Source organism: Mobula hypostoma, chromosome 6 (genome assembly GCF_963921235.1).
Source record: "Mobula hypostoma chromosome 6, sMobHyp1.1, whole genome shotgun sequence".
NCBI lineage: Eukaryota > Metazoa > Chordata > Chondrichthyes > Myliobatiformes > Myliobatidae > Mobula > Mobula hypostoma.
Window position 1 is genome coordinate 182,856,668 of NC_086102.1, and position 27,343 is coordinate 182,884,010.

General features: G+C 43.8%; 1 protein-coding gene across 1 annotated transcript in view; it reads right to left on the reverse strand.

The window, feature by feature from the left end:
• The window catches only part of lrp2a (low density lipoprotein receptor-related protein 2a), a 404,078-nt gene that overhangs the window by 72,053 nt on the left and 304,682 nt on the right, over positions 1–27,343 (reverse strand). Inside the window, 3 exon segments of the mRNA XM_063052409.1 lie at positions 5,814–5,951; positions 19,486–19,602; positions 24,210–24,326. Of these exon segments, the coding sequence (XP_062908479.1) occupies positions 5,814–5,951; positions 19,486–19,602; positions 24,210–24,326 (372 nt within the window).

Here is a 27,343-nt window from a genome sequence, read left to right on the forward strand (position 1 = left end):
TGAACAAAACACCGAGAAATAGGCATAAAGTATCTATCATATATGTTATTAAAATCTTATGTTATTAATGAACTTGGGTATACATAAGCAAAAAAGAATCAGCAGAGCTACGATGACCAGAATGGCCTCCTCTTTTACCACACCTCTCTGTGATCGTAAACCTAGAGTGTTTTAGACAAAATGCAAATAGGCCCAAGCAAACTACTCTTTCAGAAAGCTAACAGAGGCACAGTAAGTTCAAAGGCCTTATCTGAATGGTGGCTGATTAGGAAAAGGGGAGGTGCAATGAGACCTGGGTGTCATTGTGCACCAGTTATTGAAAGTGGGCATGCAGGTACAGCAGGCTGTGAAAAAGGCAAATGGTATGCTGGCATTCATAGCAAGAGGATTCGAGTACAGGAGCAGGGAGGTACTACTGCAGTTGTACAAGGCCTTGGTGAGACCACACCTGGAGTATTGTGTGCAGTTTTGGTCCCCTAATCTGAGGAATGACATTCTTGCCATAGAGGGAGTACAAAGAAGGTTCACCAGATTGATTCCTGGGATGGCGGGACTTTCATATGATGAAAGACTGGATCAACTAGGCTTATACTCTCTGGAATTTAGAAGATTGAGGAGGGATCTTATTGAAACGTATAAAATTCTAAAGAGATTGGACAAGCTAGATGTAGAAAGATTGTTCCCGATGTTGGGGAAGTCCAGAACGAGGGGTCACAGTTTGAGGATAAAGGGGAAGCCTTTTAGGACCGAGATGAGGAAAAACTTCACACAGAGTGGTGAATCTGTGGAATTCTCTGCCACGGGAAACAGTTGAGGCCAGTTCATTGGTTATATTTAAGAGGGAGTTAGATATGGTCCTTGTGGCTAAAGGGATCAGGGGGTATGGAGAGAAGGCAGGGTTCTGAGCTGGATGATCAGCCATGATCATACTGAATGGCGGTGCAGGCTCGAAGGGCCGAATGGCCTACTCCTGCACCTATTTTCTATGTTTCTATGTTTCCTCTAATAAAAGTTTACATTAAAGATAAGAAACAACATTTCTGAGCCCTGATTTACTTTGGTAGTGAGAGGGTATGCGATTGTTTTGATTTTCTAAGGAAATCGAAAGCATGCTTCAGTAAGTGGAACTAAGAGTTGGCTTTACTATTACATAAAGCTCTCAATATTAAACACGAGATTCTGGAAGCTTGAAACCATACACACAAACTGCTGGAGGAACTCAGCAGGTCAGGCAGCATCAATGGAAATAAAATGGACGATCTTGAAATTCAGCCACAGATTGGCAAGTATGACGTTGTGGCTATCTCTGAAACTATGTTAAACGATGGCTGTCATTGGGAGCTGAACGACCAAGGACATACTGTGTATCAGAAAGATAGTTTACTAGGCGGAGGGAATGGTGTGGCCCCGCGTAAAAGAAATAATATTAAATCATTAGAAAGGGATGACATAGGATTGGAAGGTGTTGAGTTACGAAATGACAAGGGTAAAAGGACAGTTGTACAGTTGTATACAGGCCTCCAAACAGCAGCCAGGATGTGGATTACAAATTACAGCAGGAGATAGAAAAGGCTTGTCAGAAGGGCAATGTCATGGTAATCGTTGGGGATTTTAACATGAAAGTGGATTGGGAAAACCAGGCCAGTACTGGACCGTGAGAAAGAGAAATTGTAGAATGTCCAAGGGATGGCTTTTTAGAACAGCTTGTCATTGAGCCCTCTAGGGGATCAGCTGTGCTGGATTGGGTGTTGTGCAATGATCCAGAGGTGATAAAGAGAGTTTAAGGTTAAGGAACCCTTAGGGAACAAAGTGATCGAGTTCACTTTGAAATTTGAGAAGGAGAAACCAAATTCCAATGTGTTGGTATTTCAATGGAATAAAAGAAATTACAATGGCATGAGAGGAGAACTGGCTAAGGTTGACTGGAAAGGGACACTAGCAGGAAGGACAACAGAGCAGCAATGGCTGGAGTTTCTGCGAAAAATGAGGGATGTGCAAGACAGATATATTCCAAATAAGAAGAAATTTTCGAATGGAAAAAGGACACTACCGTGGCTGACAAGTGAAGTCAGAGCCAAAGTAAAAGCAAAAGCGAGGGCATACAAGGAAGCCAAAACTAGTGGGAAGACAGGATTGGGAAGCTTTTAAAAACTTGCAGAAGGACACTAAGAAGGTCATTAGGAAGGAAAAGATGAAGCTGGCAACTAATATTCAAGAAGATACTGAAAGCTCTTTTAAGTATATAAAGGGTAAAAGAGAGTTAAGGATAGATATAGGACAAATAGAAAATGACACTGGAGATATTGTAATGAGAGACGCAGAGATGGCAGAGGAACTGAATGCATATTTTGCATCAGTCTTCACAGTGGAAGACATCAGTATACTGAACATTCAAGAGTGTCGGGAGTGAAGTTTGTGCAGTGAAAGTTATGACTGAGAAGGTGCTCAGGAAGCCTAATGGTCTGAGGCTGGATAAATCTCCTGGACCTGATGGACCCTCGGGTTCTGAAGGAAGTAGCTGGAGAGACTGCAGAGGCATTAACAATGGTCTTTAAAGAATCGATAGATTCTGTCACTGTGCTGGATGACTGGAAAATTACAAATGTTACTCTGCTACTTAAGAACGGTGTGAGGCAGCAGAAAAGTAACTATAGACCTGTTAGCCTGACATCAGTGGTTGAGAAGATGTTGGAATCGATTGTTAGGGATGAGATTATGGAGTACCTGGAGGCACATGACAAGATAGGCCAAAGCCAGCATGCTTCCCTGAAAGGAAAGTCCTGGCTGACTAACCTACTGTAATTTTTTGAGGAAATTACAGGCAGTGTGGACAAAGGAGGTGGAGTAGATGTAGTGTATTTAGATTTTCAGAAGGCCTTTGACAAGGTGCTGCACATGAGGCTGCTTAGCAAGATAAGATCCCATGGAATTACAGGGGAGTTAGTAACATGGGTGGAGCGTTGGGTGGTCAGCAGGAAACAGAGAGTTGTAATAGAGGGATCCTATTCTGGCTGGCTGCTGGCTACCAGTGGAGCTCCACAGAGGTTGGTGTTGGGACTGCTGCTTTTTACGATGTGTGTCAATGATTTAGACTATGGGATTAATGGATTTGTGGCTAAATTTGCTGACGGTACAAAGATAAGTGGAGGAGCGGGTAGTTTTGAGGAAACAGAGAGCCTGTAGAGAGATTTAGATAGTTCAGGGGAATGGGCAAAGAAGTGGCAAATGAAATACAATGTTGGAAAGTGTACAGTCATGTACTTTGGTGGAAGAAATAAATGGGCAGACTATTATTTAGATGGGGAGAGAATTCAGAATGCAGAGATGCAAAGGGACTTGGGAGTCCTTGTGCAAGATACCTTAAAGGTTAACCTCCAGGTTGTGTCAGTGGTGAAGAAGGCAAATGGAATGTTGGCATTCATTTCTAGAGGTATAGAATATAAGAGCAGAGATGTGGTGTTGAGGCTCTATAAGGCCCTCATGAAACCACACTTAAGAGTAATGTGTGCAGTTTTGGGCTCCTTAATTTTGGAAAGGATATACTGACATTGGAGAGGGTTCAGAGAAGATTCACGAGAATAATTCCAGGAATGTAAGGGTTACCATATGAGGAACATCTGGTAGCTCTTGGGTTGTATTCCCTGGAGTTCAGGAGAATGGGGGGGGGAACCTCATAGAAACATTCTGAATGTTAAAAGGCCTGAACAGATTAGATATGGCAAAATTATTTCCTATGGTAGGGGAGTCCAGGACAAGAGGGCACAGCTTCAGGATTGAAGGATATCCATTTGGTACAGAGATATGGAGAAATTACTTTAGTCAGAGGGTGGTAAATCTGTGGAATTTGTTGCCACAATTGGCTGTGGAGGCCAAGTCATTTAAGGAAGAGATTAAGGTTCTTGATTAGTTAGGGCATCAAAGGATATGGGGAGAAGGCAGGGGAGTGGGGATGACTGGAAGAATTGGATCAGCCCATTAGTCTCGATGGGCCAAATGGCCTACTCCTGCTCCTATATCTTATGGTCTTATGAAATGAATAAGCTGTCAACGTTGTTCCCTTCCCCTCAACTTTTTATTCTGGCATCTTCCAAATTCCTTTCCAGTCCTGAAGAAGTGCCTCGGCCCAAAACATTGATTGTTTATTCAATCCCATTGATGCTACTGGATCTGCTGAGTTCCTTCACTAGTTTGTGTGTGAAGTTCTGAATGTTCTATGCACAATACCTCCATGAGAACCCAGTTGAAAACTAAAAATTGAAGAGGAAACTGTATTCAATTCAATGCAAAACCCTCAACTGACATGGCCTTTAGAATCTGATAAAAGACCTGGATATATATGCTGTGCTGCTAGTTTGCCATTCACTACCAAATGTGGCTTAATAATGGACAATTAGTCCCTGAAATCTGCCACAATAACTCACTTCTCCAGGATCACTCTGAACACAAAGAGAAATTACAGCTTTTCTGATTCACTAACAACCTTCCCTGTCTCTCAAAGTGTTAGCAGCTCAGTTACTCTGCATCATATCATATCTCTGCTACTTTATGTTCTAAATATTAAGGCCTTGCTCATTTGTGTCCCAGTTTGACACAGGGTAAATCATCCTACATCATAGAACATCAATAACTAAATTAAAACTCTGAGAAATTGTAGCAGAAAGAAATTATTTAAAATTCTAGTGGTGATTGTCTGTCATGTCCGATGATGACAGGAGACCTGTGCAGGAGGGTTTTTAAAGTGGAAAAGCCATTGCACAGGGCAGTTCCACTCTCTCAACCTCAGAAGTCCAGGTCCAGTGGTAAAAACAAGCATCACAAACCGGGGTCTTCCTTGGTTGCAGTGGATGATCATGATGTCTCCTGTGCCTTGTCATGCTCTTGGCTCTCCATGGAGGATTACAGAACTGCCTGCCTGGCCATTGGATCTAACTGTAGATCTCATCCACTCAGTCTTCCAGAGCTGACTAGGACAGGTACGTCTCTATATCACCGGGGAATGAGGCCCATTGGTTTAGTCAACTTGTCAAAGTGGTTACCAGGGTGTGGACTCTGTTGCATGCAAACAGCCACTTGGAGTCACAGGTGACAGCTGAGAGTCCAGTGGGGATCAAAGGTGAGTGAACTGTCCCAGAATGGACATGACAAGCCACTTCACCAGAGGTGCTACCCCTCCTTGGACACCCTATTCTAGTAAGAGATCACCATAGCCTTACATGAGATTATAACAGCTGTTCTGAACTGAGTTACATGCATGGCTACTGAGTACTAGAAAATCTAATTTCACATTGAGAAGAGTTTTTTATCTCAATTTTCTTGAAGGCTTCCAAGAGGACCACCACCCTGTCGTGGTTTGGAGGCTTGCGTGCCTCAGTGACCTGGAGAGCTACGTTGGCTGCAATCAGGGTTTATGCTTTGGCTCTTCATAGGGTCACCGTGCCAAACAGGTCAAAAGGTAGAGGCCAGACTAAGAGTGGCCACCATTTCTCCAGGTTTTGAGTCACCATCCGGGATTTGCATGACTGACCAGTAGTGAAAATTGAGAGGAAGCTAATGACACAATGAAGGAAGCCCTGAACATTGCCAGAGAAGGAGGACCTTCATTCCTACCCTAAGTGCCAGTGGTGTGCTGGCCAGTAAAAAAAACCTTTGTTCACGGGCTTTAGAAATAGAATTACTCTTCATTTTTTCCAACAAACCAAGCACGTTGATAACTCAGTCATGGAAGTACTGATTAACCTGCTTTGATTTTATGATAGACATTATTTCATGCAATGAAGGATGACCATTTCTTTAAGTTTACTTGAGTAGCTTACCACAATGATGGAGCTCTTCATCAGACCCATCTCCACAGTCATCATCTCCATCACACTTCCAGCTTGGATATACACAGATATGATTCTTGCATTCAAACATAAAGGGTGGACAATAGGCTCCATTGGGGTAACGAGTTGCTATACAAGTAGAGGACAAACATGTACAGCTATGATAACTAATTTTCAAAATTGTGAAATTGAAATAAACAAGTTAATCTTAATATCTCGTGATCAGATTCCTGAGAAAACCTCCATGAACTTTTTCTCTTAACTATTATACTTTTCCATGTAATTATTGTTCGTAATTTGCAAGAGAAGTGTTTAAGATGGCGCCGGTAACTGGCGACTTTGCGCATGCTCTCCCAAGCAAACTGCCCTCTCCACTAGCCTATACCCAAGAAACCCTTCTAAACCTTCAATCTAGCAAGATCAAGATCAAGCCTGGCGAAGCTGTTGACCCAGCTGGGGACTACCGCGCCAGAATTGCTTCTTAAACTCTGGACCGCACCTGGACCCGACCAGCGAGGCCCACCACGTTCCCGGAGACCCGCGGTCTGCTACCGTGCCGGAGCGCTTGGAGACAGGGCCCACTCTGCCCAGCACCTCTCCGGAGCAGACCACCACACAGAAGTGACGGCGGAGACCTCAAGGTGCCCCAGACACTTCCCCGGACCGACAATATTAAAGCCCCGTTGGTGGACATCCACAGCTGCCGGAAGTGAGGCCTCCGCTGCCGACCTCGGAAATTGAGCCCAAGGCTCGACTGGAGCAGAGGCCTCCGCAACCGTGACTCGGCTTAAGGACTTGTTTCAACAAGGAGCCCGGCCATCCGGGATTAAGTGTCGGCTTCAGGGCCCGACCCAATCGACAGCCTGGGTCCCTGGCAGCTGGAAGTGGCAGCGGAGCCTCCCTCGTTACTCGGTCCGACCCGGAATGCACAATGACGCGACCCGCCGATTGACTCTCGCGGGACGTGTCCACCTACCACAAAGAGCTGACAACAACACACTGCATCAATGGAAACCTGGAAGGATGCACTACTTACTGAGGAAGCGTGGGAAGAGAGCTGGGCTGCCGGTCAGATTGAAGCTGAGGGGCTTCGGGGTCCCTATGCGCACCATCCTACTAGCTAATGTGCAAGCCATAGAGAACAAGGTGTATGATCTTAAAGGGAGACTCACCTACTTGCAGGGAGTTGCAGAACTGCTGTGTATTCTGTTTCACCGAGACCTGGCTCTCCTCTGCCACCCCCGACTGTGCCATCCAACTGGAGGGATTTTCGATCCATCGGATAGACCGCATGGTGTCTTCGGGCAAGACGAGGGGAGGTGGTGTCGGCCTACAGATCAACACTGTGTGGTGCTTGGACACAGTGGCACTGACAAGCTCCTGCAGCCTGGACCTGGAACACCTGTCGGTGAAGTGTCGTCCCTACTATCTGCCACGGGAATTCACCTCGGTCATGCTGACATGCCCCCCAGGTGGACGTGGAGTGTGCTCTGAACATATTGTATGCCATCATCAGTGAACTTGAGACCAGGTATCTGGAGGCTTTGCTCATTACACCCGGGGACTTCAACCAGGCCAACCTCAGAAAGGCGCTGCCAAAGTTATACCAACATGTCTCCTGCCCCACTAGAGGCCCGAATATACTTGACAACTGCTACACAGCAGTCAAAGATGCCTACTGTTCCGTCCCACGACTTCACTTCGGAAAATCGGACCATCAGGCCATACTCCTCCTCCCGGCTTACAAACAGAAACTGAAGCGGGAGGTCACGGTGTCAAAAGTAGTGTCGCGTTGGACGGAGGAAACGGATGAGGTCCTCCATAACTGCTTTGAGTCGGTGGACTAGTTAGTACTCAAGGACTTGGCAGTTAACCTCGATGAGTATGCCTCAGCTGTCACGGACTTTATTTGGAAATGCACAGAGGACTGTGTGTCTCGCTAGACGATCCGGGTATTCCCTAACCGGAAACCTTGGATGAATTATGAGGTCAAGTCCTTTTTAAAGGCTAGAGCTGTGGCTTTTAGGTCCGGGGATACCAGTCGCTACACGGAATCCAGGCGTGAACTCCAGGAAAGCCATTAAGGATGCCAAGAGGCAATATCGAGCCAAGTTGGAAGCCCAGCTAACCAAAGGGATACCAGCAGACTATGGCAGGGTCTAAATGAGATCACTGGGCGCAAAGAAAAGGATGGGAATATCAATAACTGTGGTGCCTCTCTTCCTGATGAACTTAACACAAGATTCGAACAGAAGAGGAGCGTCCGGCTCCCTCCGGATGAACCGGACCTGGTGGCATCAAGATTCATCGTCACCGAGGAGGACGTTAGAAGGGCCTTCCTGAAGATAAATCCAAGGAAGGCGACGGGCCCAGATGGCATCCCAGGACGGGTTCTCCGGGCCTGTGCAAGCAAGCTAGCTGGAGTGTTTGTTGACATCTTCAACTGCTCCTTGATTCAGTCTATGATCCCCTCGTGTTTTAAGAAGGCAACGATAATCCCAGTACCAAAGAAGAGCAATGTGGCGTGCCTGAATGACTATCGACCTGTGGCTCTGACATCAATTGCTATGAAGTGCTTCGAAATATTGGTTATGGCACACATCAACCACAGCCTACCGGTCAACCTTTACGCTTTGCAATTCGCCTACCGGAGCAACAGGTCAACGGCAGATGCCATCTCTCTGGCCCTACATTCCTCCTCAGAACACCCGGAGAATAAAGACGCATACGTAAGACTCCTTTTCATTGACTACAGCTCTGCCTTTAATACCATCATTCCAAATAAACTGATTCCTAAACTCCGGAACCTGGGCCTTAGCACTCAGATCTGCAGCTGGATCTTCAACTTCCTCACAGACAGGACCCAGGCTGTAAAAATAGGGGACAAGCTCTCCTCTACAATCACACTGAGCACCGGTGCCCCACAAGGCTGTATACTCAGCCCCCTGCTGTAGTCACTGTACACCCATGATTGTGTAGCAAAGTTTCCATCAAACTCAATATATAAGTTTGCTGATGACACATCAATTGTAGGCCGTATCTCGGGTAATGATGAGTTTGAGTACAGAGAAGAAATTAAGAACCTGGTGGCATGGTGCGAAGACAATAACCTATCCCTCAACGTCAGCAAGACGAAGGAATTGGTTGTTGACTTCAGAAGGAGTAGCGGACCGCATGACCCAATTTACATCGGTGGTGCGCAAGTGGAACAGGTCAAAAGCTTTAAGTTCCTCGGGGTCAATATCACAAATGACCTGACTTGGTCTAACCAAGCTGAGTCCACTGCCAAGGAGGCCCACCAGCGCCTTTACTTCCTGAGAAAACTAAAGAAATTTGGCCTGTCCCCTAAAACCCTCACTAATTTTTATAGATGCACCGTAGAAAGCATTCTTCTAGGGTGCATCACAACCTGGTATGGAAGTTGTCCTGTCCAAGATCGGAAGAAGCTGCAGAAGATCGTGAACGCGGCGCAGCACATCACACAAACCAATCTTCCGTCCATGGATTCACTTTACACCGCACGCTGTTGGAGCAGTGCTGCCAGGATAATCAAGGACACGACCCACCCAGCCAACACACTTTTCGTTCCTCTTCCCTCCGAGAGAAGGCTCAGGAGCTTGAAGACTCGTACGGCCAGATCTGGGAGTAGCTTCTTTTCAACTGTGATAAGACTGCTGAACGGATCCTGACTGGGATCTGGGCCATACCCTCCAAATATCCGGACCTGCCTCTCGGTTTTTTTGCACTACCTTACTTCCCATTTTTCTATTTATGATTTATAATTTAAATTTTTAATATTTACTAATTTTAACTATTTTAATATGTAATATTTGTAATTCAGGGAGTGGGAAGCGCAGAATCAAATATCGCTGTGATGATTGTACGTTCTAGTACCAAATGTTTGGTGACAATAAAGTATAAAGTATAACTTCTGAATACCAATTTATGAAACATGATTCAGAGGGCCGAAAAATGAGAAATGTCCCAGCCTTGATGAAAAATGGATACAGTGAGATAAGGGGAGAAAGTTCAAGAAAGAACAATCTCATATAGAATTACAGACACTTGGACAAGTGTAAATATATCAGAGAAAGAGAGCTTCAATTTGTTCAAGTTGGTGCGGTCTTTTATTGGTTGTATTATGCTTCTCATTCTATTATAGATTTCTTGAGTATTCCTGCAAGAAAATGAATCTCAAGAGTATAGTTTGATCACAAATTTACTTTAAACTTTGAATTTACCTTGAAAGGTACATGGTTGGAAATTAGGCTGTTGAGGATTGCTAAGATGTATGAAAATTGACTGTAAAGTTGAGGACGTTTGTGAATGTGCCAACCATTGTTTCACAGGCTTTTGCCCATGAGAAGAGGAAAATCTATAGGAAGTGAAAGTGTGTGGATATCCAATCAGGGACATGGTACCAATGGGCAGTCAGAAGAGACAAGCAGTTTGAGGACAACACATGGCTCTTTGATCAACCAGAATTAAAATTATCATCCCCGACAAATGCCTTCAATTTTATAGTATTGTGGCAGCACTACAGTACAAGGCATAAAAGTTATACAGACAAATAAACGTGCAAAAGGCAAGGGTATTTGCTGTGGACCTGAGAAGATTGTAACTTATGCACAGGCACAAAGGATAACATAACATGTGGATGGTTCAGCTGATCACCCTATAAATACTATAATCTGTCTGAGACTGTTTGCTCTAAATAAGAATCAATCATTGACACCAAGTGGACCAATGCTAGATCATTTTAATTTAGGAGTGAAAAGGTCAATTGGAAGAAAGTTATCCCAAAGCCATGTGACTTGAGTCATTAATAGTTCCAAACAATGACTAAACTTTGGCTAACTAATAATCATCCTGTTCCAGCTCTCCCTTCTTTTGGCAACAATTTCTTTCCTCAAAACTAATTCTGGGTGGTGGGCTGGAGATACATCTCTACCAAGGTAGGTATAATAATGGTGCTCTTTCCCTCCGCTAGCCTGAAGATCACCCTTAGGTAAGGCGTAGCACCTGTTTAGCTCTCACCCCACCCCTGATCAACATCACGTGAAGCTATGGGAGCAAGTGGCGGATGGTCGTATGAGCTGCTGGTGCAAATCACAAGTCCTGGTTATGTGAACACTGACACCAGGCAGACAAACTCTGCAGAGTATAGATAATGGCCGGGGTCACCCGTCTTGTAAAGACACTGCCCTGAAGATGGCAATGGCAAACCACTCTGTAGAAAAAATTGCCAAGAACAATCATGGTTATGGAAAGATCATGATCACCTATGTCATATGAACGAATGATAAGTAATACAGCCTTAAAGCAGTCACAAGCAAACTGCTCTTTTTGAAGTCTCAGCAAATCCAGAAGAGAATCTTTATTGTTGCTTGCAATGAATTGTCATCTACCTTTCCCTTTACCACAATATAAATTTTGAAACAATCTGGTTTGCATGTAATAATCACTCACTGGGTAAATTTGTGTTTCATCAATGAAGCAAGGTTATTTAAGCATTTTCAAACTGGATGCAAGTGCCAGACATTACAAGGAGGTTCACATTAAAATTACAAAAAAAATTTGAGACCAGGGATTATAATTAATAGCACATAGCCTTGAACAAAGACCATTACAACCCTAAGAAGTAGGAGCAGAATTAGGCCATTTGGCCCATTGCGTCTGTTCCGCTATTTCATCATGGCTAATCCAATCTCCCTCTCAGCCCCAATCTCCTGTCTTCTCCTTGTATCTCTTCATACACTGACCAGTCAAGAATAAATCAACCTCTGCCTTAAATACACATAAAGACTTAGCCTCCTGTCCACAGCTTCCTGTGGCAAAGAATTCCACAGATTTACCACTCTCTGGCAAAATAAATTCCACCTCATCTCCATTCTAAAAGAATGCCTCTCTATTCTGAGGCTATGTCCTCTTGTCTGAGACTCTCCCACCACAGGAAACATCCTTTCCACATCCACTCCAACATGGCCTTTCACCATTCGATAGGTTTCAATGAGGTCATCCCCAATTCTTCTGAATTCTAATGACTACAGGCGCGGGGCTTATAGAAAATGTCTGAAGAATAATTGCATCACGAAACACAAACGTCACTGTAGATAATGATGAGGTGGAGCCATTTGGTAGGATATTTAAGGTGATTGCCGACTCATTGATCGATTGATTGAGATACAGCGCAGAACAGGGCCTTCTGGCCCTTTGAGCCACGCTGCCCAGTGACCCCCGATTTAACCTAGCCTAATCATGGGACGATTTACAATGACCAATCAACCGATGAACCAGCACATTTTTGGGTTGAGTGAGGGAAGTGGAGCATATGGAGGAAACCCACACAGTGTTGGAGAGGACATACAAACTTCTACAGAGAGCAGCGGGAATTGAACCCAGGTCACTGATACTGTAAAACGTTGTGCAACCACTATTCTACTGTGCTGTCCCATGAAAATATAAACCAGACTAATGAACAATGAATTCTGGAAGTCCAAATGCAAACAAAGTAACGTCATAGGTTAAAAAGCCTATAACTAAAGCGAAACAGCATTCAAATCTAGAAAAGAACTGAGAAAAAAGATTTTAAATATATATCACAAGAACAATAAAACAAGCAATGAAGTGTATTATGATAAGGACACTGGAGAAAGAGACTGACTAGAATTATACAGAACTTATATCAATCAGGAAAGTTTGAACAGACTGGGGCTTTTTTCAAAGTGATTTGAATGAAGTCCTTTTAATTATGAAATTATTTTAAGAGGTAGATGGAGAAAAGGTCCTTTAGTCCATATGGAAAGCAAATACTAGGAGCCATTTAGGGTTATTTCGTCGGCAGTTTGAATGGGGCACGAATGCGCAAACGTGTGGAGGTCAGCCAGTAAGAACAGCGGGAAGTTTAAAAGCAAGCAGAGTTGAGAAGGTAACAGTCATTTCTTCGGCAGTTTGAACGGGGCACAACTGCGCAAGCGCGTGGAGGTCAGGAAGTGAGAACATCGGGAAGAGTTTAAAAGTGAGCAGAATTGAGAAGGTGAAGTCTATAGGATACTCAAAGCTGCTGCGCAGGTTGACTCTGTGGTTAAGAAGGCATACGGTGCATTGGCCTTCATCAATTGTGAGATTGAGTTTAAGAGCCAAGAGGTAATGTTGCAGCTATACAGGACCCTGATCAGACCCCACTTGGAGTACTGTGCTCAATTCTGGATGCCTCACTATAGGAAAGACGTGGGAACCATAGAAAGGGTGCAGAGGAGATTTACAAGGGTGTTGCCTGGATTGGGGAGCATGCCTTATGAGAAAAGGTAGAGTGAACTCGGCCTCTTCTCCTTGGAGCGACGGAGGATGAGAGGTGTCTTGATAGGGGTGTACAAGATAATGAGAGGCATTGATCGTGTGGATAGTCAGAGGCTTCTTCCCAGGGCTGAAATGGCTAGCACGAGAGGGCATAGTTTTAAGGTGCTTGGAAGTAGGTACAGAGGAGATGTCAGGGTTAAGTTTTTTTTTTACACAGAGAGTGGTGAGTGTGTGGAATGGCTGCTGGCAGCGGTGGTGGAGATAGAAACGATAGGGTCTTTTGAGAGACTTCTGGATGGCGACATGGAGCTTAGAAGAATAGAGGGCTATGGGTAAAGCCTAGGTAGTTCTAAGGTAGGGACATGCTTGGCACAGCTTTGTGGGCCGAAAGGCCTGTATTGTGCTGTGTTTTCTATGTTTCTAGCCATAAACATGAGACAGCCACTAAAGACTCCAAGAGGAAATTTGAGAGAAAGTTCCTTACCCAGTGTAGTTAGAATGTAGAGTTTGCTGTTGTCAGTAAGAGTTAAGGCAATTAAGTACTGATTCATGTAAACCAGGGGTTCCCAACCATTTTTATGCCATGGACCAATACCATTAAGCAAGGCTCCGTGGACCCCCGGTTGGGGACCCCTGATGTAAGGGCAGAAAGGAAATGATGATGTTGATGGTGGTTAGAGAAAAATAAGTGGAAAATTGCTCAGGTGGATGATAATCACTGGAACATACCAGTTAGGCCATATCCCCTCCTTTCATCCTATTAAATATTGTAATTTTATGAGGGTGCAGACTTGTATGTACACTTGTATTTAAACAGTTCAGGTCACACTGCATTATGCATTCAATGTAACATTAGTCATCAGCAATATGCAACAGGGGGCCAAATTCTGAGAAAGCCCTGGGGCTCCAGCTTCCTACACATCACGAATTTCAAGTTCAAAAATGGCTCAACAAATTTCTGTTCCCACCAATTTTATTTGGGAATGTTGCATGTGAATGCTTTACATGTATATTTTGCATAGTTTTACAGAAAACAGCTGGAGATGGGCAAAAGGGCTGCATTTTATCCATAAAGAACTTCCCATCTCCCCATACAGCATAGATACAGTCCATGCCAAAGCCATTTAAACTTACTCAGATCAACATACACCAGGACCATAGCCTCTATACCTCGACCACCCATGTACCTATCGAAAATTTTCTTCAAAATTGAAGTCAAGTTAGCATGCATCACTTGGGCTGGCAGCTCATTCCACACTCTCATGACCCTCTGACTGAAGATTCCCCTCATGTTCCCTTTAAATATTTCACCTCTCACCAGTAAACCATGACCTCAAGTTGTAGTTCCACCCAACAGTGGAAATAGCCTGCTTCCATTTTTCCTATCTATACCCTCATAATTTTGTATACCTCTATAAAATCTCCATAAGACCTTAAGACATAGGAGCAGAATTAGGCATTTGGCCCACCGAGTCTGCTCCACCATTCAATCATGGATTATCCTTTATCCCCCTCCTCAGCCCCACTCCCCTGCCTTCTCCCCACAACCTTTGATGTCATGTCCACATCAAGAACCTACTAAGCTCTGTCTTAAATATGCCCAGTGACCTGGCCTCCACAGCTGCCGGTGATAATAAATTCTACAAATTCACCTCCCTCTACCTGAAATCTTTCTGCATCTCTGTTTTAAATGGATGCCCCTCTATTCTGAGGCTGTGCCCTCTTCTCATAGACACCCTTGCCATAGGAAACATTTTTTCCGCATCTACTCTGTCTGGACATTCAAAAGGTTTCAATGAGATCCCCCCATCCCTCTAAATTCCAGTGAGAACAGACCCAGAGCCATCAAACATTCCTCGTATGATGAGTTTCATTGCCAGAATCATCCTTGTGAACCTCCTCTGAACCCTCTCCAATGACAACACATCTTTTCTTAGATGAGGAGCCCAAAACTGTAAACAATACTCAAGCTGAGGCCTCATCACTTCCTTATAAAGCTTCAGCATCACATCCCTGTTCTTGTATTCTAGACCTCTTGAAATGAATGTTAACATTGTATTTGCCTTCCTCACACCATCTCAACTTGCAAGTTAACTTTTGGGGTGTTCTGCACAAGGACTCCCAAGTCCCTTTGCATCTCAGATTTTAGGATCTTCTCCATTTAGAAAATAGTCTGCACATTTATTTCTACCACCAAAGTGCATAACCATGCATTTTCCAACATTGTATTTCATTTGCTACGTTTTTGCCCATTCTCTAATCTGTCTAAGTCATTCTTCAACCTTAGCAATTCCTCAACACTACCTGTCCCTCCACTAATCTTCATATCATCTGCAAACTTGGCATCAAAGCCATCTATTCCATTATCTAAATCATTGATATACAGCATAAAAAGCAGTCCCAACACTGACCCCTGTGGAACACCACCAGTCACCGGTAGCCAACCAAAAAAGGATCCTTTTATTCCCACTCACTGCCTCCTACCAATAAGCCAATGCTCTAACCACGTCTGTAACTTTCCTGTTATACTATGGGGCTCTTAACTTGGTAAGCAGCCTCATGTGTGGCACCTTGTCAAAGGCCTTCTGAAAGTCCAAATATACAACATCCACTGCACCCCATTTATCTATCCTACTTGTAATCTCCTCAAAGAATTCCAACAGGTTCATCAGGCAAGATTTTCCCTCAAGGAAACTATGCTGACTTTGTCCTATCTTGTCCTGTGACACCAATTACTTCATAACCTCATCCTTAAAAATTAACTCCAACATCTTCCCAACCACTGAGGTCAGGCTAACTGGTCTATAATTTCCTTTATGTTGCCTTCCTCCTTTCTTAAACAGCAAAGAGACACCTGCAATTTTCTAGTCCTCTAGCACCATACCAGAGTCCACTGATTTTTGAAAGATCATTACCTCTATAATCTCTACCACTACCTCTTTCAGAACCCTAGGGTGCAGTACATCTGGTCTGGGTGACTTTCAGTTTTTTGAGTACCTTCACCATTGTAATAGTAACTGCACTCACTTCTCTTCCCTCACACCCTTCAACATCTGGCACACTGCTAGTGTCTTCCAAAGTGAAGACTGATGCAAAATACTCATTTAGTTCATCTGCCATCTCCTTATCCCCCATTATTATTTCTTCGGCCTCATTTTCTAATGATCTTAAATCCACTCTCATCTCTTTTAGTCTTTTACATACTTGAAACAGCTTTTACTATCCACTAGCTTGTTTTCATATTTCATCTTTTCCTTTCTAATGACTCTTCTGGTTTCTCTCTTTTAAAAGCTTCCCAATCCTTTATCTACCAACTAACTTTTGCTTTGTTGTATGCCCCCTCTTTGGCTTCTACTTTAGCTTCTACTTTAGCTTTGACTTCCCTTGTCAGCCATGGGTGTAGTATTTTGCCATTTGAGTGTTTCTTCATTTTTGGAATATATCTATCCAGTACCTTCCTCATTTTTCCCAGAAATTCATCCCATTGCTGCTCGGTTATCATGTCTGCCATAGCATCTCCTTCCAATTTACTTTGGCCAACTCCTCTCTCATACCGCTGACATTTCCTTTACTCCACTAAAATACTGCTATGTCAGACTTTACCTTCTCCCTATCAAATTTCAAGTTGAACTCAATCATATTGTGATCACTGCCTAAGGGTTCTTTTACCTTAAGCTCCCTAATCACCTCTGGTTCATTACATGACACCAATCCACTATAGTTGATCCCCTAGTAGGCTCAATGACAAACTGCACTGAAAAGTCATCCTGTAGGCTTTCAACAAACTCATTCTCTTGAGATCCATTACCAACCTGATTTTCCCATTGACTATCAGAACATTGCCCTTTTGACACGCCTTTTCTATTTTGCATTGTAATCTGTGATCCACATCCCAGTGACTGTTGGGAGACCTGTATATGACTGCCATCAGGGTCCTTCTACACTTACAGTTTCTTAACTAAACTGAATTGAATTGACTTTATTTCTTACATCCTTCACATACAAAAATCTCAAGATGGTGCCGCGTACGGCAGCTGTGTTGTGAGCTCTGTTCCAAATCTAAAGTAGACTACTAATTTCTACAATTTTCTTAGCATTTTCTGTTCAAGTATCTGATAGTCACATCAGATACAATAGACTGACCCTTCTGAACATCAGAAAGAGAGCATTTACCCACTATGTGCCACCTTTCCAACACTGGGATTCCCTGCTTGCGTGATCCATGGGAGACTCATCTCTTACACCGCCACTACTTCAGAAGAAGCACCAGAGGCGAGGGGGTCGGCCGGTGTCCTGGTGAGGCTGAGACAGTGTGCAAATAGGCCGCCACTCCCTAGCACACTCCTGGCTAACGTTGAGTCCCTGGACAACGGGCTGTGCAAACTGAGAGCCAGAAATCTCCTACCATTGGGAAACAAAGGAATGTAATGTTTTGTGCTTCGTGGAGACCTAGCTGATGGAGGAGACACCAGACCATGCTATCAAGCCATCTGGGTTCTCCCTGTTCTGAGTGGACAAGTCAAATAACCTCTCTGGGAAGAGTAAAGGAGGAGGGGTGTGCTTCATGTTCAACCATGCGTGGTGCAACCCCCCAGAATGTACAAGCCCTCAAATCCTTTTGCTCCCCAGACCTGGAATACCTGGTTCAGCGGTGCAGACCCTACTGGCTGCCTTGGGAGTTCACGGCTGTTATCGTCACAGCGGTGTACGTTCCACTGCAGGCTGATACTGACCTGGCTCTCAAGGAACTATACAAGACCATCAACACGCTGGAGACTACACACCCAGAGGCTGCCTTCATCGTCACCGGTGACTTTAATCGAGTGTTGCTGATGAAAATCTCTCTGAAGTTTTGTGAGCACATCTAGGTGAGCACTCGTGGAGATAACACAATCACTGTTACACTCCCTTCCACAACGCTTACAAAGCTCTCCCTTGCCCAGCTTTTGGAAAATCTGATCACTCTTCGATTCTGCTTTTGCCAATGTACAGGCAGAAGCTGAAACAAGAGGCGGCCATAGTTAAAACCGTCCAGTGTTGGTCTGACCAATGGGCCTCCATGCTGCAGAACTGCTTCCAATGACATTGACTGGAATGTCTCCCATGACGAGGATGTCTCCGAGTTCACGGATGGATTCATGACCGACATCCAGAAGTGTATCAAAGATATTGTCCCCTAGAAGTCAGACAGGATCTTCCTGAACCAGAAACCCTGGATCAATAGTTCCTTGCGAGCAGTATTTACCACATGACATAGAGCTTACATTGCCGGCAATCAGCTAGCTCAAGAAAAACAGCTACGATCTGCGCAACGCTATCAAGGCTGCCAAACAGAAATACAGGGAGAAGACCGAGTCAAGATTCACAATGAATAGCACCCTGACTTGTGTTGACGGTTGCATACCATCACAGACTTCAAAGCCAAACGTTGTGGTGGCGCCAACATCACAGCCTCTCTCCCAGATGAGCTCAATCGCTTTTACGCTTGGTTCAATATCACTAACTCTGAACCTTTAAGGAAAGCCACCGCTACAACCTGCAACCTGGTCATTTCTGAGGCCTTTGTTCTACCACACTCCATCGTGCCCAACCATTAACTGTGTAAGTGACTGTTCTTCTGCTTGTACAATCTATAGTGATCACCAAAACTGGGTAAATAAGTTAGAGCCTGCATAGTCAGGGAAGGCTAATCCTGTCTTTGAAGTGATTTATCACATACCGTAAACACAGAATTCTCTAAAACTCCTTAGAGAATGATTTAAACTCTGCTCTCTTGCCATTCTACCCTCTTTAATGCCATTGTTAATTATCTAAATAACTTCATTTGTCAGTAATGTGCTGTGCCGTATGACATGGGTGATCGTGGTCTTTCCATGACAATTGTTCTTGGCAAATTTTTCTATGGAAGTGCTTTGCCACTGCCTTCCTCTGGGCGGTGACTGTCCCCAACCATTATCACTACTTTTCAGAGATCGTCTGCCTGGCATCATTGGTAGCATTACCAGGATTTGTGACATGCATTACCTGCTCCCATGGCTTCATGTGACCCTGATCAAGGGGGCTAAACACAGCTAGTCCTTGCCTAAGGGTGACCTGAGGCTAGCGGAGTGAAGGAGAACCCTACACCTTCTTTGATAGACACGTATCTCCACCCCATCACCCATTAATAACTTATCTATATCAATAAGACTGGGTAGTCTTAGCTGGAATGTTAACTTCTCTTTTAGTGGTTAAGTTTTATGCTGCATAATTCCAGCTAATTGTTTGACTTCATTATTCACCAGGTGACTATATCAACACTCTGATATAGATTAGATATATGCTTTTATGTTATTATATATATGCTTTTAGAAAGAAAACTTACGGCAAGTGATTTCATCTGAGAAATCTTCACACTCAGCACTTCCATCACACACGAAACTTTCTGGAATACAGTGACCACTTGCACATTCAAAATATCCAGGAAGGCATGTTAGCAACTCTGTTAAAAAGGAATGGAATATACAACAATGATCCGTATACTTCAGAATTAGATGATCTGAGGCAAAGTAACAGAAGATGTGATAAACTTGTAGACTAAATAATCTCATTTGTATATTTCCACAGCTAATTAAGGATATTTTTGTCATGATTGTGAATGAAGTCACGGGAGAGACACAGCTAGTAGATATAAAAGCCTTTATTCAGGACACACAGACAGCCACTCGAGAAAGAGAGACTCCTCAACTCAACATTACAGCACATTTTTCTATGTTAAAGAACAAAGGTAACAGGACAATTTCTAAAGTTGCAATGCCTTCATAATGCTTCTTTTGTGTAACATGTAATTTTTCAAATGCCGGGATCTTCCCGCCAACACACCCAAAATGAGTGTTAATTACTGTGGTCTCTGAGTCGTATTCATGCAAGGGGTGTTGATTGCATTCATGCATATCCAGATAGTTCAAGTCAACTGAATGTTTCCTGGTCTACAATTTACTTTAAAATGTAGTTCCAGGAAGAGCACTATACCGAGCTGCATTTTAAATTCAAACGACAATCGATATTTAGCTCTGAAAACTGGTTGACAATACTCCAAGTGCAGCCTGACTAGTGTCTTATAAAGCCGCAGCATTATCTCCTTGCTTTTATATTTTATTCCCCTTGAAATAAATGCCAACATTGCATTTATCTTCTTTACCATAGACTCAACCTGTGAACTAACCTTCTGGGAGTCTTCATGAGGACTCCCAAGTCCCTCTGCACCTCTGATGTTTGAACCTTCTCCCCACTTACAATATAGTCCACACTATTGTTCCTTTTACCAAAATGCTTTATCATACATTTCCCAACACTGTATTCCATCTGCCAGTTTTTTGCCCATTGTTCCAGTTTGCCCAAGTCCTGCTGCAATTGCATTGCTTCCTCAGCACTACCTACCCCTCCACCTATCTTTGTATCATCCTCAAACTTTGTCACAAAACCATCAATTCTCTTATCTAAATCAATGACAAACAATGTAGAAAGTAGTGGATCCAATACTGATCCCTGAGGAACACCACTAGTCAACGGCAGCCAACCAGAAAAGGCCCTTTTATTCCCACTCACTGCTTCTGCCTGTCAGCCATTCCTCTATCCATGCCAGTATACTTATTGTAAAACCATAGGATTTTAGACAACACTCACAACATGCTGGAGGAACTCAGCAGGTCGGGCAGCATCCGTGGAAAAGATTGGTCGGTCCTGACGGAGGGTTCCGGCCCGATACGTCGACCAATCTTTTCCACAGATGCTGCCCGATCTGCTGAGTTCCTCCAGCGTGTTGTGAGTGTTGCTTTGACCCCAGCATCTGCAGATTATTTTGTGTATAGGATTTTAGACACTAGACACTAGAATACTACAGCACAGTACAGGTCCTTCGGCCCTCGATGTTGTGCTAATCCATATATTCCTTAAAAATAGTACTAAACCCACACTACCTCGTAACCCTCTATTTTTCTTTCATCCATGTGCCTGTCCAAGAGGCTCTTAAATACCCCGAATGTTTTAGCCTCCACCACCATCCCTGGCAAGTCATTCCAGGCACCCACAACCCTCTGTGTAAAAAACTTACCCCCGATGTCTCCCCTAGACTTCCCTCTCTTAACTTTGTACATATGCCCTCTGGTGTTTGCTATTCATGCCCTGGGAAACAGGTACTGGCTATCCACCCTATCTCTGCCTCTCATAATCTTGTAGACCTCTATCAAGTCCCCGCTCATCCTTCTACACTCCAAAGAGAAAAGTCCCAGCTCTGCTAACCTTGCCTCAAAAGACTTGTTTTCCAATCCAGGCAACATCCTGGTAAATCTCCTCTGCACCCTCTTCATAGCTTCCTATAATGAGGTGACCAGAACTGAACACAATACTTTGTAGTCTCACCAGAGATTTATAGAGTTGTGACATGACCTCTCTACTCTTGAACTCAATCCCCCTACTAATGAAGCCTAGCATCTCATAGGCCTTCTTAACTATCCTATCAACCTGTGCAGCGACCTTGAGGGATGTATGGATTTGAACCCCAAGGTCCCTCTGTTCATCCACACTGTTAAGTAACCGACCATTAACCCTGTACTCAGCCTTCTGGTTTGTCCTTCCAAAGTGCATCACCTGACACTTATCCGGATTGAACTACATCTGCCACTTTTCTGCCCAACTCTGCATCCTGTCTATATCCTCTTGTAACCTTCGACAACCTACAGCTCCATCCACAACTCCTCCAATCTTCGTGTCATCCACAAACTTACTCATCCATCCTTCCGCCTCTTCATCCAGGTCACTTATAAAAATCACAAAGAGCAGGGGTCCCAGGACAGATCCTTGCGGCACTCCACTAGACACTGACCTCCAGGCAGAATACTTTCCTTCCACTACTACCCTCTGCCTTCTTCCTTTAAGCCAATTTTTTATCCAAACAGCCAAGGTTCCACTGATCCCATGCCTCATGACTTTCTGGATGAGTCTCTCGTGGGGGATCTTGTCAAATGCCTTGCTGAAATCCATGTAGACCACATCTATCGCCCTACCCTCATCAATTTCTTTTGTTACCTCTTCAAAAAACTCAATTAAGCTCGTGAGGCACCTTCCCTTCACAAAGCCATGTTGACTATCCTTGAGTAGACTATACTTCTCCAAATGCTCTTAGATCCTATTCTTAAGAATCCTTTCCAATAGTTTGCAGACCACTGACGTAAGACTCACCGGTCTATAGTTCCCAGGATTCTCCCTATTACCTTTTTTAAACAAGGGAACTACATTTGCCATTTTCCAATCCTCCAGCACCTCCTCTGCAGCCAAAGAGGATTCAAAGATCATAGCTACTGCTCCAGCGATCTCTTCTGTCACTTCCCACAGTAACCTGGGGTATATCACGTCCAGCCCTGGGGACTTCTCAATCTTGATATTTTTAAGAAGATCCAACACTTCTTCTTCCTTAATCTCCACGTTATCCAGCACACAGGCCTGTTCTATTTCGACCTCACCCTGATCAAGGTCCTTTTCACTTCTGAATACTGAAGCAAAGTATTCATTTAGGACCTCCCCAACCTCCTCCGCCTCCAGGTACATGTTGCCTTCTTTATCCTTTAGCGGCCCCACCTTCATTCTTGTCATCCTTCTGTTCTTCACATACGCAAAGAACGCCTTGGGGTTCTCTTTAATCCTACATGCCAAGGCCTTCTCATGCCCCCTTTGAGCTCTCCTAAGTCCTTTCTTAAGCTCCTTCCTGGCTACCCTATATTTCTAATGAGCCCCTCCTGTTTCCTGCTTCTTATATCTAACATATGCTTCCTTCTTCCTCTTGACGAGTTGCCTTGCGTGTTTCATCAGCCACGGTTCCCTTTTCCTACCATTTTTTCCTCATCTCAGTGGGACAAACCTGTCCTGAACCCAGCACAAGTGGTCCCTAAACTTTCTCCACATTACTTCTGTGCTTTCACCTGTGAACATCTGTTTCCAATTTACTCTCGCTAGTTCCTGCCTCATCCCTTCATAGTTAGCCCTTCCCCAGTTAAGCACTTTCCCATTTTGTCTGTTTTTATCCGGAATGCTGAAGCTAAGGGAGTTGTGGTCACTCTCACCAAAATGCTCCCCCACCAAGAGGTCTGCCACCTGACCAGGTTCATTACCCAGAACTAGATCCAGTATGGCCTCTCCTCTCGTTGGTCGGTCCACACACTGTGTCAGGAATCCTTCTTGAATACACCTGACAAATTCAGCTCCATCTTGCATCCCTTGCAGTCAGGAGCTGCCAGTCAATATGAGGGAAGTTGAAATCACCCATAACTACAACTCTGTATTTCCTGCAACATTCTAAAATCTGCCTGCTTATCTGCTCCTCAGCGTCCCAAGGGCTATTTGAGAGCCTATAGACTACTATAGGCACAGTGGTGGATCCCTTCCTATTTCTGACTTCCACCCACACTGACTCAGTAGACACTCCCTCTGCAGCGTCCTCCCTTTCTATAGCCATGATACTATCCCTGACCAGCAATGCTACTCCCCCCCCTCACCCTTTTCTACCTCTCATCCTATTCCTTTTAAAACACCTGAACCCCGGTACCTGCATCAGCCAATCCTGCCCTTCCTCCAGCCAAGTTTCAGTAACAGCCACAACATCATAGTTCCATGTACTGATCCATGCTTTAAGATCATCCCCTTAGTCCTAATACTCCTAGCGTTGCAATAGACACACTTCAACCCCTCTAACTGGCTACATTTATGTTTTGTCCCCTGCCTGTCCTTCCTCACCAACTCAGAACACAGAGCATCATGCCCTTGTCCTTCTACCCTAATCTCTGCACTCACATTCTGATTCCCACCCCCCGCCAAAGAAGTTTAAACCCTCTCCAACAGCTCTAGCAAACCTGTCCGCCAGGATATTGGTCCCTTTCCAGTTCAGGTGCAGCCCATCCTTTTTATCTTGTTAATCAGTCTCACGTGTGGCACCTTATCATATTCCTTCTGAAAATCCAAGTAAATGACATCCACTTTCCTTCAACATTGCGCCAATCTCTTGCCAAATTACAAGAATATGCGCTTGTTTCTCTAATTCACTAATACTGGTCATACCGCAGTTTTGCTCATCTGAATCATCTTCACAGTCACTATAATGGTCACACACCCAGCGGCCAGGGATACATTTGAGGTTATCACAGCGAAATTCACTTTCCGTGCATTCACGAGGACCTGAAATAAGACAAGCCTTATTAGACTGAACAGTAAAGTCACAAGCAAGCCTAAGAATTTGTCCCCAGTATGTTAAAACATCAACAAATCATCTAGTTGGTCAAAAAGAAACTAAGTGTTTCAAGAGTTAATAAATATTCACTTTTTAGATAATTCAGCTACTTTCTTTATAAATTAGTCATCAGCATAAATGATGGAAGATTCACACACACATCCTGATGGAGATGAAAGATCAGTTTGGTTTCAATATCAATCAATATCAAGCAGAAATAACATTACTTTATCAAGCATGAGAACATTTGCAGATGCTGGAAATCTAATGCCTTGATGAAGGACCTCGGTCCAAAATGTTGACAGCTTACCGTTTTCCATAGATGCTGCCTAACCTGCTGAGCACCTGCAGCATTTTGTGTGTGCTGCTTAATTACTTCACTTTTTTTTTGCTTTGATATAGCATTACTATTGCACATTATTCTCGAGGTCATCATCATCATCATCATGTGCCGTGTCACATGACATAGATGATCACAATCTTTGACCATGATTGTCCTTGGCAAATTTTTCTGCAGAAGTGGCTGCCAGTGCCTTCTTCTGGGCAGTATCTTTACAAGATGGGTGACCCCAACCATTATCAATACTCTTCAGAGATTGTCTGGCTGACATCAATGATCGCATAAATAGGACTTGGGATATGTGCCAGATGCTCATACCCCATCCACCACCTGCCCCCGTGGCATCACATGATTCTAATTTTGGGAGGGGGAGGGTGCTAAGCAGATGCTACGGCTTGCCCAAGGGTGATCAGTATGCTCGTGGAGGGAAGGAATGTCTTACACCTCCTTTGGTAGGGACACATCTCCACCCTGCCGTCCAATTCTCTTGGTATAAAATCAATCCAAGCAGCCCCATTCCACTGATACAAGAAGAAAATTAAAGAATACTTTCAAGCACTCGTCATGTCATATTCTCGATATTTATTGGTTACTCATTATTATTCTTTCTTTCTTTTTGTCTTTTGCACACTGGTTGAATGCCCTAGTTGGTGTGCTCTTTCATTGATTCTGATATGGTTATTATTCTACAAATTCATTGAGTATGCTCGCATGGAAATGAATCTCTGGATGCATACAGTGACAAATATGTACTTTCATAATAATACACCCTATCCTCATAATATGCATCTTCAGACTATGCAGATTCACAGTTATGCAAGGAACCTATTTCTACCACGGTCCCGTTAATTCAGTTATGCGAGGAGAACTGCCTTCCCGCCAATACAAATCACGTGCGCACACCTCACAGTCTCACTGTTGGGACAAGAAGCACTGCTTTCCCGCCAATACAAGTCAGGTGCGCGCGCCTCACAATCTTTCTCCCGCCACTCTCGCATTGGCATTGGCAAGGTGTGGATGCGCGATCTTCAACTTTTGTTGGTTTTATCTACGGTGCAGTGATTTTGTGCTTGAAATATTTAATTATGCCTCCTAAGCGTCCGATGTCATGTCTTGGGCTGTCAGCCGAGCAGCAGAGAACCGCTTTAACACTTGAAAAAAAGTTGGAAATTATAAACAGCGTGGCATCTACTGCCAGGAACAGAATCTTGCCTTTAAAGTTCTTTTGTTGCTTGACAATGCACCAGCCCATTCTCAACATTTGGACAGCATTCATCCTTACATAACAGTGCGTTTCCTGCCACCTAACACAACATCGCTGATTCAACCACTCGACCGGTGTAATCCACATTCAAGGAGTACGTATTTTTTTACGGTGAACTATCTCTCAGATGCTGCAAGCAACAGATGATTTTGAAAAATCCCGGGAGTTTACCAACGGTGAGGGAATGGTGGAAGTTGGAACACAAATGGCGATGGACATGGACCCAGGTTTAGAGGAGTCAGCATTTCAGTCATTCCCTGCTGTCAACCCTTCTTCCCTACAAGCAAATTTATGCTGAAAAACAAAATGCTGCTAAGCAAACAACTGTCACCACTTTATGCAAATCACTGTAACCTTTCTGCTGCCAGCAGTTCTAAGAGTTCTGTGAGTCTTCTTTCACCCCTTGCTGTGCTTGATATTATCCTGACGACCACAACCATCCACCTTATCCATGTAAAGCTGTCCGACACTGCAACAACCACTCGTCTCCCGGAGCAAACACACCTGCCACTGTTGGTGAGTACTGTACACCAGAGGATGTTAACTTTCTATGATTTATTACATTGAATATTACCTTAAATTGATTAAATATAATACAAATGTTGTCTTGTAGTTCTGCTTTTGCGTTGTATTGGTATAAAAATGTGAACAAGTTACAGATAAAACATATTTAGGAAGCCCTCTGGAATGCATCCCTATTTTCTCTATTTAAATAATTATTTACATTATGCGTCAACTTCGAGGAACGTATCCCTCGCATATAACAAGGATAGAGTGTATTACTTTGAATTTTGAATACTTCGACTACCCAGCTCATCTCATGACAGAATTTCATTACCTTGTGCGAGGAAACAATTATTTTCCTCCAGTTTTTTAAAGTAATATGTCCCCTCTGATTTGGTTTGGTATTTTATTTCTAGCTACTAGATCTCATTGCTTACTTGACAGCTGTTGTGCATTACTTATTAATGCATTGTTAAGCAATTGACCTTTGACAGCAGATTGGCTATTATATAATCATTTGTATATTCATTCATTCATCAGAAGCACTCTGTTACAAATTGAAGAAATTTTCTTTCATGAGTATGCCAAGAAGTACTGTCTGTTTCTTCAGCTTCTTGTGTACTTGGTGAAGAATAAAACAGTCTTCAAACTACAACTACGTCGGAACTGGAGTTTACCTATCTGACTAGCCTAAGGAAAAAGGGAAAGCTCCTGACTGAGGGCATAATATTAGGTGTCAGTCAGTCAGCCAGTCAGTGGGTGCCGTCCCGAACGCGGGGTTGGCGGCTATGCACCTCCATCTTCTTTGATCTTGCGACAGCACCGAGTACGACTCTCCTCCAGTTTGTTCTCGCTGG